Raw genomic sequence first — 19,689 nt, forward strand, 5'->3', positions numbered from 1 at the left:
TATGTAAAATGAGAGTTTGAACATTTATCACTACTGGGATTAACAAAAGATATATCGAGATTTGAGAGTTGTTTTAAGAGATATATAAAAATATGCCAAACTATTAAAAATTCAAAATTCACTTTGCCAGTTTTTGCCCTACAGGCAGAGTGACCTTAGGGAGATATTCTGTGCTCTGAAAAAATATTTAGCATTAGTACAATTAAGATTAGGCTCTGTGTGTTGTTTTATACTTTGCCTGAAACGATATATATATACACACACACACTTTTTAAAGTGTCATATGTACAACTGGTTGCAATCCTCCATCCTCCCTCTTCCCTAGCCTAGTTAGGCCTCGGGTAGGTCTATTTTGCTTAATGTTCTTCTGCATAACAGACCTTCTTGTGGGTGAAGGAAGTCTGCCCGGCCAATCCCATAAAATACCAAGGGCCTTCAGTTTTTGCCGTTTTCTGAACAACAGCAAGTGACAGAAAATAAATGCTGAAGACAGTATTTTCCTTTGTGAGCACAGGGCGAGGATGGAGAGCAGTTGGGCAGGTGGCACGTTTGAAACTACTTTTAATTTGTAAGCCGGCTAGGTTTTAAAGGAGACGAGGCCCATTATAAGGAGCATTTCGCTGCCGAATGAACCCCGTATTTCTGGGGCGCAGAAGCCTCCTGGCTCCGCGCTGCCCGGCCTCACACCTTCCCCCCCGGGTGCCGCCCGAGGGGAAGGCGGGGAGGGCGCAGCCTGCGGGACCTGCGCCCTCGTTGCCGGTGCGCGGCTGCCCTACCCCCGCGCCCGGGGTGGGCTTTAGGCACAGGGCGGGGGCCAAGAGCGGCAGGGAGGCTCTCCCCGGCCCGCCGGCGCCCGCCGCCCGGCCTCCCCGGCACCCGGCGGGGCCGCCGAGCCCGACCAGACCCCTCCCGCGGCAAAAAAAGCGCGCAAGGCATTATTTTCGAAAGCGCCCAAAATAGCGCGCGGCTGCCGCACAAGTCGCCTTATTATTCCTCCAGCGTCGGCAGTGAACCGGGGGTGGGGGGTGGGGGGGGATGATGCACCGCCGTCGGAGCCGCCGCGGGCGGCTGCATTTTGGGCGAGGGCGATGAGGGCCGCGGGCCGCCGGGGCGCAGCGGCAGCGCAGGCGAGGAGGAGGAAGAGGAGCAGCCGCGGCGGCGGCGGCGGCGGCAGTTTCCCCTTTCCCCAGCCCCGGCTCGGCGGGCGCATGCTCACTTGTGCCCGCAGCCCTGGACCATATTTGTCAGGACTACTCGAGAGACGGAGAAAGAGAGAGAATTTGGGGGGGTAAGGAGCGGCGGGTTCCGATCTAATCCGCAAGCCGTTTAGGGAGCTGCAATGGCAAAGGCTGGTGATGGGTTTTAATTCCCCCCCCCCCCTCCCCGTAGGTGAGGATGAAAGTTAGGGAGAGCGCGAGAGATAAAGGGAGAGACGCACCTCCTCTCCCTCCCTTACGAAACGTCTGTGGGGAAGGGGAGGGGGGCTTCTCCCCCACCACCTCTAGCAGGAAGGATGGAAGTTAATGCCGGGGAAAGTGGGCAAGTGGCTCGCAAGTGGCTGGGGAGCGGCTGGGGCGCCGGGGATCTCACTAAATCATAAGTGTACGAGTGTGAAAGAGGAACAAAAGAAAGCGAGAGGTGCCTGATATTTCTTTTTCTCTTCCCAAACACATGAGGGGAGTACATGTATATATATATATATACGCGCTGTGTATTTATATACATACACAGGCACGCGCGCACGTATGTGTATGTACATATATATATACATACGGGGGAGGGAGCTGTGGAAATGTGTTGGGGGGGGCTTTTTTTTTTTTTGGGGGGGGGGAGGGGGTTCCGAAGGGAGGGGGAAGGGAAGGGGAGAGACATTTTGCAGACTTGCCCCACCAATGAGCTTGTCAGTTGGCTCCATTTAATGACACTTACGGGGCACCGCCGCGCCGTTGGGAACAATGTGATGCGGGTGCAGCGGCGGGGCGGCGGGGGGGTGGGGTGGGGTGCGGGGGGGGATGCCCCCACGGGTGTGCGTGTGCGTGTGAGCGCCGGGCGGGGAGCGGAGGGGAGGGAGGGGGCTCGCTGCCACCCGAGCCCCCCCCTCCCCAGCCCCGGCTCTTTGTTCGCACAGGCTGACGGACGGGGAGAAGTGCGGGCTGCCGGGGGGCGATGCGCAGCGCGCAGGGGTGTGAAAAAGCCCCGGGTTTTTTGGTCGGAAGCGGCGAGAGGTGGCGGCCGCCGGGATATACCGGTTGAATGTGCCGTGGGTCGCCGTGTGCGAAGGCCTCTTCGGCGCGCAGCGGAGAGAGTTTGTATTTTCCGTCGCTCCTGCACTTTGTGTGATTGTGTGCGAGAGATATTTAAAATATAATCATCTCCCAATTTCCGCCATTTTGGGGAAAGTTTGCACACACATAGACATACCAAAAAAAAAAAAGCTCTTAGCAAATTTTTTTTTTTTTTAAAGAGGCGGAAAAAAAAAAAAGTCTTTTTGCTCGAGTGCTCAGTTCCTGCCTGTGTGCGGTGCGTGCGCCGCGCTCGCTGCGGCAGGCAGACATGTGAGGCGGCGGGGGAACGGCCCCTGCCCGCTCCGGGCTGCGGGCGGCGGCGGCGGGGGCGGACGGGGACCGGCGCCTGTCACCGGCGGCGGCTCCGCGGGCCGCCCGGGGTGGAGGGGGGGGGTGGGGGTCCGGCGGCGGGCCCCGGGCTGCCGGCGGTGTGTGTGAGTGCACATACACGTGAGTGCGGATTTGGGGGGGGTGGGGGTGGGGGTCAGGGGGCGGGGGGCTGGGAGGAGGACGCGGCTTCGCTGCGAAGTTGCGCGCTCCCGCCCGAAGTGCGGCCGGGGCGGGGGAGCGGCCCCCGCGCACACGCCCGTCTCCCCCTCTCCGTCCCCGCAGCCGGTGCATATAACAACAGGATATAGGCACACTTGTTCTCGCTAACGTGTGCGAGGCGCTGTTTTTTCGGCAGGGGGAGGGGGGGAAGAGATTTTCATGGTTTTTTTTTTGGGGGGGGGGAGCGGCGGACGACGGGAAGGCGCTCCCGCGGAGCGGCCGCCCGCTCCCAGCCGAGGCTGGGGAGAGGCCGGCGGGGTGGCCGGGGCTGGAGCGGGGAACGCCGCCGCGAAGCCCCGCTCCCCACACCCGGGGGTGGGTAGGTTTTGGTTTTTTCCTTCCCCCCCTCCCCGTCGGAGCGGGCGCACACGAAGAGCGTGAGAGAAAAAGTTGTAGCGCGGGGCCGGGCGCTGGCGGCGGCGGGGCCGGGCGGGGACGAGCCCCGCGGGGAGGCGGCGTGTGCCGGCCCCTCCCGCGGGAAGGGGCGCCGCCGCCGCCGAGGGATGCGTGGGGACCGGCTGCGGGCGGCCGGAGAGCAAACCCCCCCGGTCCCCTGGGGAAAAAAAGAGCTCGCCCCCCTCCTCCTCCTCCTCCGCGCTGGGGGAGGGGAGGAGGGAGGAGAAGGTAACATTTTTTTAATTTTTTTTTTTTCCTTTCCACTCGGAGACAGCCTCCCTTTCCCGGATCCCGGTCTCGAGGGGTGGAGGGGGGTGGTGGTGGTGGGAGGGAAAAAAAGAAAAAAGCAAAGGACCCGGTAAACAAGCAGAGTCCCTCTCTCGTTGTGCAACTTCCTCAGGAACACTTAACACCCAGTTCCTCTCCCACCCCCGCTCGCACCGCGCTCGCCCCCGCCGCCGCCCCCACGCCGGGCCAGGGGGGCACTCTTCCCCCGCTCCGTTTAATTGCCCGGGGCGGGGGAAAAGAGAGGGGAAAAAAAAAAAAAAAGCGAATTCAGGAGAGAAACGGAGCAACTCGAGAACCGCTTTCCCCCGAGCGCTCCCCGCCAGGAGCCGGCCGGGACGGGCGGGCGCTTTTGTCTGGGTGGTTCTGCCCGAGCCTGGGGAAGACGCGGACCTGAGCCCGGGTTTTTCTCCAGAAAGTTTCAAGTGCAGCAAAAACACGCCGCAAAACTGGCCAAGGAGGGACCTCTGGTGGTAGGCCCAGGGCTGCCGGCGCCGGGGAGCGGCGGCCGCGCCCGCCGGGCCTCGCCGCCGCGTTCCGGGCTGCCGCGCCGCTCCGCCGCGCCGGGCCGGGCGGGAGGGCGGGCAGGGCGGGAGGGCCGGCTCCGGGGCGGCCGCCGCCGGGGCCCGCCGCCTCCCAGCCGCGCCGCCGCGGGTGGGCCCGGCCCACGGCCTGCCTGGGGGGCGCGCCCCGTGGCCGTGGCACTTGTCCCGCGGGAGAGCGCGGCGTGAGCCCCGGGGGGTAACGCTGCGTGGGCAGAAGGTCCCCGGAGGCGCGGCCGCCTCCCCGCGGGGCGAGGGTCGCAGCCCCTGCCGTTGCCTTCAGTTACCTGTGCCGGGTAGCGTGGCGTGCGTAAGCTTTACAGTGAGAGGTAGCGTGAGTTACATTTTCAGTTCTGCTCCGTTTTATTTTTCCCTTAAAGCCGAAGTTGGTTCCCTCGCATTTCCCGTGCCTAGCTGAGCCGCGCCGGGCTCGCCGTTTCTTTCGACTCCCGAATGGATGCTCAGTCGTGGGAGCTAAAAATGAGGTGGTGAGCGTGAATGAAACTCGAGATACACACTTCAGCGTGTGTCGTTTTAGTAAATAGTCGATGTTCAGGGTCGTGACGCAGGTTTCTTAATGTAAATTTAACAGCTGTTTAGGAAACCGGTGCTTTTACCGAGGAAGTTATCAGGTTCCCAGAAGTTTATATGATGAGCATCTGTAAGAAACTCCCTGAAACTAGCGGCTGAAGGCAGTAAAGCACCCCGCTTAAATCCGGGTGGTGCCGGGTACTGTTTTTTTTCCCTGGTGAGACTTCCGCAGCGTTGCCTGCGGTCCAGTTGGTCTTCCCACGAACCGGTGCTCCGATGAAGGTGGCTGGAGCAGTCGTCTTCTTGGGTGGTTTTTCTTGTCGGTTGGGCGATTGCAGTGAACTCTGGTTTTGTTCGTTGTTGTGGTGTATGTTTCACCTTCAGCTTAATGAGTTTTTCTAGAGTGTTGCTTTTAAAAATTCTGATAGCTTAAGAAAATTATTTATGTGATGAGTCCTTTTCCTCAGACTTGCTCAGTTTTATTGGGCATCACCTATTCAGTGAAGAGAGATACGGTTGACTTTTTGTGGGCTACTTCATTTCTTTTTGGGGGTTTTAATACTGCTGGTAAGTAGGATGATGGATTATTAGTGATGGCTGTGAGGAACCAGCAATTACCTGGCACAGGGTTTACTGAAGAAAGTGATTGATAGTGTGTGGAGTCATAGCGTATTAGTGCTCCGGTAGTAAGACGGCTCATCGCAATGGGAGATATGGGCTCTTTATGAATTGGAGAGAAGGGAGAGTCTGTAAATGCAGCAACCCACTGAGCATATATAGGAGGTAGAAAAAGGTGAATTAATTGTTTAAGGACAGCAGAGCTCCTGGAAACTGCTAAGAACCATTAGAAAATGAAGAGGAGGGAGTGAGATGGACAAGAGGAATGTTCAGACATATAGTGAATTAACTAGGGGTAAGAAATAACAATTTGAAAGAAGTCAAGTGATGGATATTCAGTGTGAAGGTTTGGTGCGTCACAGTTCTTCTCGAGATGTCTGCACAGGGGAGGGAAGGAGGCGCAAATAAACAGAGGCAGAAGTTTTCTGTAACTTCCTGTGCATGGTTCAAGGAATTAAGAGAAATTAAGACATAGGATTTCAGAGTTGGTATACTCAGGTCTTACCACCGGAGTAGCTTAAACCTCCACTCAGTACTGCACAGACAATAACAGAAATAAAGGAGTCATGAAAGTGTTGCAGAGGAAATACTTTTTCAGTGTGAGGTACAGGTGCAAGATAAAAGTTGTCTGTGGTAAGTTTCATTAGATGATGGGATAGCTTTGCTGTTGCGTAACTATTGTTTTCTAGTGTTCTGTGGATATTTGAAAATGAGGTAGTAGATGAAGGCTGCGTGTAACTGTGTTACCCAGTTTCTGGCAATGGTACGGCAGTACCTGTGTTAGCTTGCTGACAGAGGCCAGGCTCGGGTGAGGACAGCGTGAACCTCCTATAGCACTGGTGCAGACTCTGGCTTCACAGCATTTTGTAATGCATCTGTGGCCAGATTCTTTCTGTGAGGAAAAAGGCTTTAAGCTGAAGTGTTGGGAAACAGAAATATACATGCACAGTACCCCTGGAGAATCTGGCAGGCAGAAGAGTAGCAACAGCTAAAATAAGGACATCATCAATAGGAAATCTGGTCCATTTCCTGTTACAAGTGTTAAGAATGGCAAAGAATCTTAAGCTGTGGTCCCTTTGTGAATACATATATAAGCTATATATCTCATCTTTAAAACAACTTACTTGGGATAAACTTCATGAGCAACAGGCAAAATAGTGACATTTACTCAAGCAGCTTTTCAACAAACAGAATAGAAACATGGCAGAACTAGTAAAGTAGTTCCTAAACAACAAAAAATGAGATTCTGAAAGAAATGTGTAATCTGCAGATACTTCTTTTAATGAAACATTCAAATAATCGAGCCATTAAATAGGTACAAAACAAAGCATATATTAAAATGTGGTGGATAGCCTCAAAGCATTTTACCATTTCCTGCACTATTCTGTTTGTGGTGGTTTTTCTTTAAGTGAACAATCAGGTGCAAAAAGATGAAGGGTGAGAAAGAGATGAGCGTGGGGTGCACCCTGCTCAAAGAGAGGATTGTGAGGAGCAAAGCAGGGCTCTCCCCAGTGGGTTTACAGTCAGTTACCTTTGCTGTTGCTGTTGTTATGAAGCTAGCTTAATACAAAGTCCATCTGAAATAGAGCTTACATTGCAAGGGGTAATTCTTCATGTGGCTTCAGCGGTGTAACAAGTCAGCCGTGGTAGTACTCACATTCTTACAGGTTAAATAAAGCTGAAGCTGAGTATCCACTTGTCCCCTGGTTCCTAGAAGTTAGTGTATTTGCAGCTCTGGTACGCTGAGGTGTTCTCTTCCGATCCACTTGGTTTTCCAGATGTATTGTGTAGGGAAAATGTGTCCTGTTAGCCCATGGGTGCTACGCCAAGCCTCCTCTTTGGAGATGCCCAAAATAACCATCTACAGTATCAGGACAAAAAAACCCACCTGTTGCCTTTGTCCCTGAACATCTGCCAGTGCTGGTGTCACCCAGACCTGGGGGGAAGAGGGACCACGGCTTGGCTCCATAAGGCTGTCGCCTCCCTTGGGATTTCTGTTTGTCCCTCGGACCTCACCCTTGGTGCTGCTTCCTGAGATCTCCTCCGGCTCCATGTGCCCAGTCTTGCTTCTTGTGGGAGCTGTCAGCTGGGGAGAGGACCAGTATGGGGCAAAACTGCTAGGCTGTCCTGTCGCAGTGGCTACAGAGATCCTCAAAAATAAAAATACACAGGGCTGTATAGAAAGAAAAGACACACTGCTGCAGACAGGTTATGCCAGTCTGGCAGTGCTGACTGGTGGCTTTACTGCTGAAATCTCCTCTCTCTGCTGCCCAGTGACCCGGTATTCAGCTGGCCCTGCTGGTTAGAAACCATATGGATATTTCACAGGTGGCATCTTAGATTTTCAAAGTTTGGGTAGGTGTCAGGTAGTTTTTTAAAGCACTGACTGAAAGAAAGAATCTTATTATTACTTTCTGATGTATTCAGTATGTAAGCCTACAGTTATTTCAAAAACTACTTGTAAGATTAATTGGCATATTCTCTCCTGTTTCTTTGCTTTACATCTTTAGAGTCTTTCACCAGATGAAACTATCTCATTTTTAGTGCTGTTGTTCTCATTAAGTATCTCCTCGGTGAGGTACTCATTTATTGTTGAACCAGTTGGAAAAACAAAGGTTTTTCTGAAGGAGGTGTCTAATCTTATTTTATGTGCTTGCAGATTTTAAAGAATTTATCACATATGTCTAAAACAAAGTTAATGTTGAAATAGTAGCATGAAGCACGCCCCTCTACAAATGTTATAGCTTACGGCTGCGAAGGCTGAGACATAGTTACATCCCTAATAGTGGATTATGAAGGTGGTCTTGGAAGATGACTGTTCCAAGTTCTTACTGTTATGTCCTTTCCTTCACGTCAGATGGCATTGAGTGACAGTCATAAGGACAGTACTGCAGTTCCTTTGCCCCTTATTCATCTAGTATTTTTACTACTTTTCTGGAGGTGTAGCAACAGAAATGATAGCAAATGAAATCATTATGGAAGGAGTTATACTAGTTCAAAGAACTGCATCAGAGCTTTAAAAATGAAAATGAGTAGATAAGGAGTCCTGTAGTTTTCTTTGTTCTGTGATTTAGATGTATATATTGCAATGATTTCATCCTGTTTTAGTACCTCATTGCTGTAACAATTTAATTGGTCTCTATCTCCCTCCTTATTATCACTGGTAGAGGGATATAACCCTATCTTTCATCTGTTCAAACTCAGCAAAACTGGAAACAGAGATTTTGTTAAATGTAATTCCTTTTGGTAAATTCATTTCTATCTGCATTGCCCTGTGACCTTTTCATCCCCACCAAGAACACTTCTGAAGGCTGCAGAATGTGAAAGTACAGATTGTGCCTTTGATGTTGAGTTAATTTTGAAAGGAAAAATATGATGAATACCTTATCAAACAATAGAATACATCATTATTGCTGATTGTTACCTGAGGAAACTTTGTTAGGTGTAATTAAGTTAAAATTTATATGTTTTCTTGAGAGAAATATGCCCTGAGCATTTCTCTTACCAGTTTTTTTATTTTACTTTCACAGTTTACATCCTGCCTAAGTAGGCTAGGCTGTTAAGATTTTTTTTTCCCCCTATGTCATTTTTTCCAACTGTTTCTCTTACAAAGCGTGTTTATAACGGGAGTGGCACTATCAGAGAGGCCGGCATCAGACGGAGCGTCTGTCCGCTGCTCCTCACTCTGTGGGACAGCGGCTGCTGCAAGGAAGCGTTTCCCCACAGCCTCCCTTTCTCTTCCTGTCCTCTGTCATGCCTTCTGCAGAAACCACTGGAACATGTTTTTACAATAAGTAAACCACAGGAGTGCTGAGTGAAGTGTCCTCTAAATAGGGTGGTAATGTAAGATTTCTTAGAAACTTTGGTTAATACAGAGCACAGCTCTGTGTTTGCTTAGCCAGGCTAATCGCAGGGAGCTCGTTATACCAATGTGCTTAAACCAGCATGTTACATGTCCTTAAAATTTCATGGGTTTCTGGATAGATCCAATTTTTCAGCTACTCCTTAGCAGCTTGGGTCTTGTGTTCTTGAGAGAAGGCCTCAGCTTCTGCCATCGTGCTGCTGTTCAGTTTGGTGGAAGCCTGCTTGAGTTGATCTGTTGCAGTGTGGAAGGCTGGATGCTTGGTGGGCTTAAGCTCTGTGATGTACCGTGCTCTTGGGTCAAACAGATCATCCAAGTTGCATTGCAGGAGCTGCCCTAGGGTAGGGTGGTGGATTTTGCCCAGGAGTGATTTTAAAAGATAAGGTTCACGCCTTTGGGGAGTTTCTCAGTTTGCACTGAATTTGCGTAGGTTTGTTGACATATTTAAAATTAATTTTTGTGCATTGATGGTATGGTTTTCAATACTTTGTCATAGATGATTACTGAAATTGTAGGTGGAAAAGACACATTGAATCATGTGGTTCTTCTTTCTTTAAACTTGTCATGTGAAATACATGAAGCTTCCTCAAAGATCCTTCTGTGAACCCTACCCGTCATATAAAATGAAGGGGAATGCAGAAGCTCTCACCCTAAGCAGTGGTTACTGATTGAGGTCCAGCTCCTGTCATCCTGTTGATACTGTGAAGTGGCTGTAGTGTAACGAAAGTACTTGTGGAGTAAGATACTGCTCAGGGTTTTAAAGAATTCTGCTAGAAACGAGGAGGAAACCAAGGAGAAATACAAGGGAGTCCACACTGCGGATCCAAAACCAGAGTAGTATCTGTCTGTAGTGGTGGTGTTACAGTGATCGGTACAATTTTTCTGATGACAAAAATGCGAATTAAATTATTTTTCGCACAACAGAGTTAAATAGCGAAGCATTTTTCTCCTCAAGCTTTCAGTAAAAAGCTTCTAGATGACCTGAGTTTCCTTCTGCTTGGTTTGCATCTTTTTCTGGTATCTGTGAGTGAAGAAACATCACTCAGTCTTTTTTGTGGAAATTCCAGATTTCCAGAGAGTATTAATAGATATTTGCAGATTTTGGGAGTGAGACCTAAGTTAGAAATTAGATTTTGGAAAACAAGGTCAAGCACTGAGGAAGCTCTCTACCTATTTGAATTTCAAATACTGATACTTGCAGTAGAAGTTTGCAATCTGCGGAAGGAGTATGAGTCTTAGAAAGTATTTGTTAAAAAGTTTGGAAAGTGTAAATTTGAAAAGGGGTGAGCTTTTGCTAATAGTTCACAAACTGAAGACACAGCTAATTTTGCGGGAAATTGTTTCAGCCGCTAGGCATAGCGCAGAAGTTCTTCAGAAAGAAAATGAATGAGTCAGATTTCACATTGAACAAATAGTAAATTAGGTGCCAGGCCACAGATTTAAAGATTGCTGTGTTTGTAAGAAGTGGAAAGGAGGAAGTTGTTGGTAGTCACTACTGGCTGCTAGCGACATTCGAGTTCAGTGCAACTGATGCTGGCTTTGTGGCAGTGGCAAGTGGTGGGCCAAAGCCAGGGGTCAGTGGGAAGTGTTATGTACTTGTATTGCTTGTGCAAATTATTTGGAAGAAACTCTTGCTGCGGAAGAGGGTGCCCAAATCCTCTGTTTCTGGAGAGAAATAGTCTCTCCTCTCCTATCACTATTCTGAAACAGAGAGATCCAGTAAAATAAAGTCTTGTGAAGCAGTAGTTCTCTCTGGTGTATTTGTGTTTCTCTACAAGTAAATAAATTTTACAAATGCAGATCAAAATTTAGTGAAACTATATGGAAACAGACAAGGAATGTCTGGGTGTCGCGAGTCAGACAGTGAAAATGAAAGACAGTTCCAAATTAATTTTGAAATTGTAATATGAACTTGGGTGAAGCATTCACATCAGCATGTTATCTGAGAGTAAGGTAAAGCAACTCTGTTAATCAGTGCTTAGTGTATTTATTACACACATGGACTCATGTCTTGCCTTCCCTAGAACAAATGTTTTTCTTAGGTGTACTTGAGGTATGTTTTCCCCGTGTCAATTTATTTGCGGTTTGAAATTTTTCATTTCTCTCCAATTAAGCCTCATTAATAGCTTCCTAGTTTATAAAGCAGGTATTATTTTTTAAGGTTTTCAAAAGATTTCCCCTTGGTTTTATTACATTAGTGTGTATTATCAGCATTGTCATCAGCTGTCCATGTTGCCAGTGTGCTGAGAGAAGCATTTGATACTAAACTATTAAGTGTATTTGAAGAAATGTCTGGTGATATAAGCATTAAACCACTTATAGCACTTTCAGATAAAATCTTTTTATTTTTTAATCTTTTTTTTTAGTACATGCATCATGAATGAATCTGCCTCTAGTGGAAATGGTCAAGAGTTTGATGTATTTAGTGCTATGGACTGGAAGGATGGCATAGGTACTTTGCCAGGAAGTGACCTAAAGGTAAGATATATAATTTTTTAAATAAGCAAAATAAAAATGTTAAATGTCAAAAGAATGCATTTCACAAGCTGGTGTGTAGGTATCTGCTTTTATGAATAAAACATTAATCTGCAGCTCTGAGTTAAGAGACTGCAGCCTGTTAGCTTTTAGCTCTGGAGTTTCTTGATTCAGTTTCTGGTGCTGGCACAGGCAGCCGTCATCCCTGTAGGAAGGCATAAATTAGCGCTGCCTCACTATATAGACAGAAGTAATCAAGTGCACATAATCCAAAGAAATCTCAAAAGTTAAGTGTGAAAATTCAGTCCTCTTAGAGCATTCTATTACTGTATCACTAAGAATCTTTATATTGTCATTGACTCTTATGGTCTCATACTCCTAGTTCTTTTTATTTCTATAAATAGATTATTTTTGCTGTGCTTTTGTCATGTGGGTGTCTAGAAAAATGAATAAAGTGAGTGCTTCTGAGCTTGGCATAGTTTAGAAATTTGAATGATACTGAAATAGTACTTCCAATTACATTTTTCACACTGGTTGTATTTCCTGAAATGAATGATAACAATTTTATTTTGTTTTCAAAGCATTTTATGTATTTCTTTATTTGATACTTTTTACTGTGTCATCAGAAGATGTCCTCTGCTGCGTTAGCTAAAAATACAATTTTGATATTAGAGACTTGCACCTGTTTCCTGTTGATTATAGTCAATATTTTCATATCATTCCATTTAGACTAACATTGATGAGGTTTTCTCATAGTTTATTTTTTGAAGGGAATCTCACAAGAACATAGGTGTTTTTCAAAAGAACTTTATATCCCTTGGTGCCTGATGCAATTTCTTTTGTTGAAGAGTCAAAAAAATGTTTGACATTCAGGACATAAATGTTGTGGTGTGGTTTTGTGTTGGTTTTTTTTTTTGTTTTGTTTTATGTCACAGAACCATAGAATAGAGTCACAGAATATTTTTCTTTGGAAAGGACCTCAGAACACCATCTCTGAGTGCTGCAGAACTCAGGCCATCTTACATGGGGTTGCTCAGGGCCTTGTTCAGTATGGGTTTGGTTATCTCCAGGGTAGGAAACACCACAATGTCTCTGGGCAACCTCTTCCAGCATTTGACCACCGTCATAGTGATTTTTTTCCTTTTATGGATACTTTGTTGGAATTTATCTTTTTACAGCTTGTGCCCGTCGTCTTTCATCCTTTTACTGTGCACATCTGAGAAGGACCTGGCTCCATCCCCTCTATATCCTCCCATTAAGTACTGGAAGACAGGAGTAAAATTTCTCCTGCTCTTAAAACTGGACAAACAAGTTTACTCAGCTGCTTCTTGCATGTCATTTGCTACAGCCCTGATTTCTTTTGGTGGACATACGCTGGACTTGCTCCAGTATGTGAGTGTCTTTCTTGTACTAGACACAGTAGCCTGAGTACGGTCTCATCAGTATTGAATAGAGGGAAATAATCAGTTCCCTCGACCTGCTGGTTACCCTCTTGCTAGAGCAGCCCAGGATGCTTCTGGCCTTCTTTGCTGCCAGGGCACAATCCTGACTCATGTTCAACTCCTAGGTCTTCAGCAAAGCTGTTTTCAAATAGTCAGTCCCCGGGCTGTCCTGGTGCACGCAGCTGTTCCATCCCAGGTGCAGGACCTCACACGTGCTTTTGCAGACCTTCATCTTGTTAGCCCACTTCTTCAGCGTGCCGAGGTTTTTCTGAATAGCAACTCCAATTTGGTAATTCACTTTTGCTGTCTGTACATATATAGAAGCCTTTGCTAGTTTCTTCTCCAGCTGAGCTTTGGGTTTCCTCATTCCATCATTGTACGCTACAGCAATATCACTATATACCTTCTCTATACAACATTTCCCCAGTTTCACCTGCTTACTTCCTTTCCCATTTGAAGTAAGCCAGGAGCCCTAGTTCATTCATGTTGGCCTTCATCCACATTTGCTTAACTTCTTGCACATTGGCATGCATCATTCTGCTGGTATGAGGTCCCTGGAGAGATATGCAGATCTCCTGGGCCCATTTACCCTTTACAGAAGTCTTCTGTGTGATCCTGCCAAGCAGATCTCTGAACAAGCCAAGATCTGCCTCTCCTGAAGTCCAGTGCTGCTATTTCAGTATTTGTTTTGATCACTTCTTTCAGGATTTCATACTTCACCATCTTGTGGTTGCTGGTGCCAAGGCTACCATCAGCCTCCACATCCCTGACCAGTTCTGTATTTTTTTAAAAAAGTCCAGGCTTTTAAATTTCTTTTCCCCTTTAATAAGCAACATTGTGTGAGAGGCAAACAGAATATTGACATGTTTGAGGAATGCAAAAGGGAACAATGCAGGAAAATATAATATTCTCATATAAATCACCAATACATGCTTTGTTCAGTTCTGGTTACCCTATGTCAAAATAAACAAAACCAAAGCAAAGGTGGGGTCATAAATTAGTAGAGGGATGGGAAGGCTTCCATGCAAAGTGAGGCAAAGAACTGGGAGGTGTAGCTGAGGGTAACTTCAAGAAATGATGTGAGAAGGATCTTAACTATGTCCTGTTCAGGAAAGCATGAGCTTCATTTTAAGGTTGCTCTTCTGTTTGTTTCTTTGTTTAAACAAACAGATATTTTATTTTTTTGGACAGAGCTTCTTTCTTTGTCTCGGGCATTGGCGAAGGCAGAGTCAGAGGTGCAGTGGTAATGTACGCAGAATGATGAAAGTTACGGAGAGAATTTGCTAGTCAGCTCAGTCTGGTCTGGTGTTTTTTTTTTGTTTTTAAATACAAAAGCCAGGGTTTACTGGATGAAATTGAAAGGGAGCCATTCTAACACTGACTGAAGGAAGAATGTTTTCTTACAGTGCAGAATTAGCCTGAGGAGCTCACTGGGCCAGGGAACATCAAGACTCGGTGAAAGACTAGGCGTTTATATAGATACCAAAACATTTTGAGTCGTTAGAATAGTAAGAATTTTTAAGCTTTTGAGATAATTGTAACAACTAATTTTTCAGGGCTCCTTCTAAATACTGATGATTAAAAGGGTGAGTAATCCCTTGAAACTATAAATGTGATTGTGGAATATATGTTATGCTCTTTGTAGTATTCTCAGAATAGGGTTAATGTAGGTGGTTTACCTGAAATGTCCTCATAATAGAGTATTTTAATACTGTATCCTGAACCTAAAGAAAGTGGCCTTACATAGCAGTTACTTCTTCTAAGCTTGCATGTGTCTTTCCAAAATTATAATAGACGTGTTCTACTAAAGATATCAAACCATTGGCATGTATTTACATTGAAATGCAGTTGAAAATTCCAGTGAAAACACTGTAGTAGTGAGATGCACAAATCCAAAGATTCTATTTTTATAGGTAGGTAATAGATTAGAGTCCCTGGGTTTTTTATAATAAATAATAAGCAATAGCAGAACTATTCATTGCAGACAATGTATTGCTTGCATTCTCACATGTAGCCTTTTCATAAGATATTGGGGAAAATTGTCTTTGAACAGTCAGATTTGGTAAACTGTATTGTACGAGCATATTTTAAGTTAAACGTATGCCAAAATGTTGAAATGCTGCTTTTTAATATAGACGTTTTGGGGAGTTACCTACTTAAGTCCTTATTTTTAGTCATGTAAATCATATGGCGTTTGCTTGTCTCTACTGCTTGCATGATGAAGTTTCATGCTTATTTTTACATATGCACTTTTAAAGAATTCTCTTTTCTTGTGTGCTGTATTAATATCCAGCCTCCTCAGATTATCAGGCAAGTATGTGTGAGCAACGGTGTTCTTTTAAGAATCACTTAATTTTTGTGAATGTAAGTTCCTCTAGGAATAAAAGCTGGTAAGAAAACCTACTGTAAGTAGTGTAAAATGCTTGAAACATTTACAAATAGCTTTTCTCAGTATTTTCTTATTATTGCCTAAACAGGACTTTTCTTAAGGCCTAGAAGAACAACTAAATGATAAATAGGAAATTGCATTATTTCTTTTTGTTATGAAGTCCTGTGGGCAGTTTCATGCCTACCAGGCCTTACTGAGATAGGCCTCACCGGGGGGCACTCCCCTGACTAATCAAAGCAAGGGAGCAGAGTCAGATGCGGAGCCTCTCTTCTCAGCCATGCCATGGTCTCTTATGTCTACATCTGTTTCCACACTGGTAAAATGCTGCAAATGTTCTTTTCCTATGATTTTTTGCAGTGTTAATTGTTAAGAGTCTTGTCACCCATAGTTGGAGAAGGCTGTGGAAATACATCCTCACACAGATTTCATTAAAACTCTTTAGCAAAAATAGTCATAAAACAGTTAATACTTTTTGAACGCTGCTTTGAGCATGCTGTGTGACAGATAAATAGTGAGTGGTTGTGGAAAACGCTAGAATTTGGAATTATACAGGGGGTAGGGAGAATTAAAAATTATACAGTATGATGCACCGAAGACTGAGAACAAAAATCTTAGCTTCGTGTATTAGTTCTTTCAAGATGTTTAAATAAAACAGAAAACTTGAATTCCAGTAGAGTTTAAAATAGTTTACAAATTACAGAATGCCTTCATGTGGCAGGCTAAGTAATGTATGCTCATCTGAAAAACATCAGTGCTTACGAGTTACTCTGCATGGTGTGAATGTAAATGTGAAATACTGTTCTTTTTTTCCTGTTTGTTTTTTTTTTTTTAAATCTCTGTGCCGAGTGCAGGCAGTAACACCATCACTTCAAGATTTAAATGTACTCATTAAATTGGAAAAGCTGTAATAATTTACAGTCACTTCCTACTGCAGTGACAGAAGTTTATGAAGTACTTTGTAATGAGTTTTCTAGTGCTTGTGTTTGGAAAGAGAGCTGTTATATACTTCATGGACAGACTTTTGGTCATTACTTCCAGCTTGCAAATTGTCCTTGAATGGAAAAAAAACATAGAAATAAATTTGATGATGAAGGAATTAACCTGTAAATAAAGTTGGGCAGCCAATATTGCAGGAAACCAAATGTAATAGTGGAACATGAGTGGTGGAATAATGATCAGTGGTGCTTGGTATTTCCAGCTGTGCTTGATGGTGATTCAGAGTGCTGTGTTTCTGGATGTGTAGGTGCAACAGCTCAAGGCAGCAAAGTGCATTCTTTCACCTGCCCATTCTGAGATTGTATTCAAGCTTCCTTGAGATAATTAATATTTTGAAAACAACTGATTTTTTTTCACAGTTCATTATACGTTCTATGGTGAAATACTGGTAGTGTCTCAGGCAATAACTAACTACAGTGCTTTTTTAGTGCAAAGCTAGTTCTGCCCTCACACAGTGGCATGTGCTGCACTGAATCTGGGGAGCATTTCTCTCTCAGGAGAGTCCCCAAGAGTGTCCATGGGAAACATCAGCTACAGGGAACCGGTTAAATCATTGCCTCCACTGGGAAGGTGTTATTCTAGAGAGAAGCTGAGTTCCTTTCAGGGAAGCTGGTATGGAGCAGTACAGGGAGGAGAAGGCAAGGCAGAATAGACTTTCTGTGACCACGTATGGGCCCCAGCAGATGTACCTAGTGGCCTGGTCTTTTCCACATGGAGATAACTTTCTTCTGTTGCAGTCTAATGTAATTAATTAGCTCATGCCATGCTTCATTGCCATAGATTTCAGGTTAAAACTTTGCATTGTCATAAAATTATTTTACCTTATTAAAAAAAAGACCAAAAAGGAAATTTCACTATTGATATACCTAAAACTCCAAAGCCAATAAATGCTGGAATTGAGTTTGCCTTTGGATCTTTAATCTTCCTCATGTTTAGTCATGGTAAAGTCTTCTCTTATGTGATCACATGCTATTTTACTGCAAAATCTACCACATCAGTTGCTTTAGATGCTGTTAGACTTGTAAATAACTGGGCAGAGGATTTCAGGGAGGAAAATGAATAGTTTTGTGATTAATGTAGGTAAATCCCACACAGGAAAGCTTAGCTCTGCACTTGTTTCTACCACAGCCTTCCTGTTGCGGTGCCGAACAACTCACTGGAACCAAAACTTTGGCAGGTAGCCATTCATTTTTTATTTGTCTCTTGCTTGGGTTCCCCATGAGATATTAGTGTTTGGTATTCAGAAATATTCTGGCCAAAATAATTCAAAGCCAAGGTTGCTTTTTAGGTCAACTTCTGGATCAATAAGTGTTGTCTTGGCAGGCCTTGACTTCTGGCTCTGTCGCTGATTTATATGTCACCTTAAGAAAGTCTGTTTAGGTGCAATTTCTTACTCAAGTGGAGATAATAAGGCAGACTGAGTTTGTAGAGGAGAGAAATAATTGAAAAGCCCTCTGGTGCTAAGATAATTCTTGAGCACTCGGGGCGGAGGAGGGGGGTTGGGAGAGCCTGAGGAGTGTCTAAGAATAAAGTAGATAAACATTACTGCAGACAAGATTGAGGTATCAGTGGTACCTAAGCTTTCAGTTCAGAAGTGACGAGAGAATGTTTCTATTATTAATATCTTTTGGAAGGTTGTAATTTGATAGTAATCCTTTCCTGCTTGTGCCTGCCCAGATAGGAAAAAACCTTTCCTTTTGGATGCAAATTGTTCTCTCTTCCTCCTTACTTCAGCATTAGCCTATTGCAGTGCTTCTAAAGCATCTTAAAATCAATTGAAGATTGCTTGAAGTGCTTGCCTTTCTTGCTGACAGCATCATTCCAGTGGGAGGGGGTCTGGCCCTGCCCCTTGGTCATGGTGTGGAATTTAATCTCTGCTGATTATGATTTAGGGAGCCCTAAATAGCCTGGGATCCTATGTAAGTTGTTTGTCTTTTGCTGTACTTGCCAGGGCAGGAGCGTGCAGTCAGGATCACTTCTCATCATTAAAAAAAGGGAACAGCCAGGTGCAGGGACACATTCCCCTAACCTACTGCATCCCTGAAAGAGTCAAAATTTTGTGACCAGGCAAGCATCGGGGTCACATGCTTACTGAGTGCTTTGAAGTAAGCTGGGAGCAGAGTACTTGAAGGATGAAGAGCTACGAAGAGATATTTTTTGTTTTCTTTTGTAAGTAGCTGAGAACAGGGGTTTTGTTTCAGGAATTACTTTGCTCTGCATTGTAACAGTAATTGCTAGAGTGCCTGAAGCCTTTTTAGATGCATGCTTTTTGTTATTTCAGAGTTGGTTTTTTTTTTTTTTTTTTTTTAAATAAACAGTCATTCTACTTTCAAACCTTGTAGAGTAAATAAGACTGGCTTTACTGCTTGAAGAAATAGTATAAAAAGACCCAACAGCTGCCTCATTTTCTGAATGCTATCCAGACCCTGCCTGGGGCAGGGGTTCTGTGGAAAAAATAGTATGTGATGGTACATGTAAAGACTGTATCACACAGACAGAGAAGAGGAGAATGGTTGAATGGACAAGTTCTGGCATTTAATAACTTATTCAACTTAAATAATATGTAAAAAATAGTTTGGCATATAGCGGGATGTGGTTGGACAATGCAACAATAGGTGATTCCTTTGCTTTAAAGAGAGGAGGAGCTGTAAGATGCCAGAAAGGCTCTGATTTATCTGAGCCGTCCCACTGAAATCACTGTGATTAAATGGTAGTTAAAATCAAGAATGATGATAACTGCTGACCAGAGATCTGAGTGTAGTTCTTTGGCTTGTATCACTGGAGCCCCAGGTCTCGGTCCTCTTGACAGACTGCTGTGTAACTCTGCTACTTAAAAGTTTAGTCCCTTCACAGGCATAAAGAGTGTTTACCCAGTTTACTTTTGTTTTGGATAGCATAAATTTTGCAGGTTTCTTCTGAGCTAGTCCACAATAGCACTGTTGTGGGTTCAAGATGAGTTTTATTCCTGAAGTTACTGACTGAATGCAGCAGTTGTCTTTATTGCAATGAACTCTTTGTCCTTATCTTGCCCAGTAGATGGTAGTGTTGGATGGTTTTTTTTCATTTATTTTAAAGCTGTGCATTAAGATGCGTGGGTTTTTTTTCTTCTTTTTTGTCCTTTGTACTTCAATTGTTCTACCTTTTTCTTCCTTTTTATTTCTGCCTGTTCTCCCAAATAATATTTTTACCTTGTAGAAAACAATAGTAGCCTTTATTCTGATTTCATCTCTGGGGGTAGTGGTAAGATCTTGTACATTCTCAGAGGGCACAAGTAACAGCAAACAGAGATAGTCTGATCTTTTTTTGCTCTGGACACATG

The 19,689-nt window shown here is 44.9% G+C and overlaps 1 protein-coding gene across 7 annotated transcripts in view; it reads left to right on the forward strand.

Annotated features, from left to right (window-relative positions):
• Positions 1 to 1,191: 1,191 nt before the first annotated feature.
• Positions 1,192 to 19,689, forward strand: part of L3MBTL3 (L3MBTL histone methyl-lysine binding protein 3) — an 85,554-nt gene continuing 67,056 nt past the window's right edge. The window contains exons 1-3 of one of the 7 annotated variants that reach the window (XM_075087608.1): positions 3,930 to 3,988; positions 4,438 to 4,545; positions 11,435 to 11,546. In XM_075087608.1, coding sequence (XP_074943709.1) covers positions 4,511 to 4,545; positions 11,435 to 11,546 — 147 coding nt within the window. In that variant the 5' untranslated portion in view covers positions 3,930 to 3,988; positions 4,438 to 4,510. Of the gene's footprint in view, positions 1,289 to 1,529; positions 1,639 to 2,668; positions 2,736 to 3,284; positions 3,459 to 3,854; positions 3,989 to 4,437; positions 4,546 to 11,434; positions 11,547 to 19,689 lie in introns of those variants that run through there. The other 6 variants (XM_075087609.1, XM_075087607.1, XM_075087611.1 and 3 more) reach the window with 6 other exon arrangements.

Source organism: Phalacrocorax aristotelis, chromosome 3 (assembly GCF_949628215.1).
Source record: "Phalacrocorax aristotelis chromosome 3, bGulAri2.1, whole genome shotgun sequence".
NCBI lineage: Eukaryota > Metazoa > Chordata > Aves > Suliformes > Phalacrocoracidae > Phalacrocorax > Phalacrocorax aristotelis.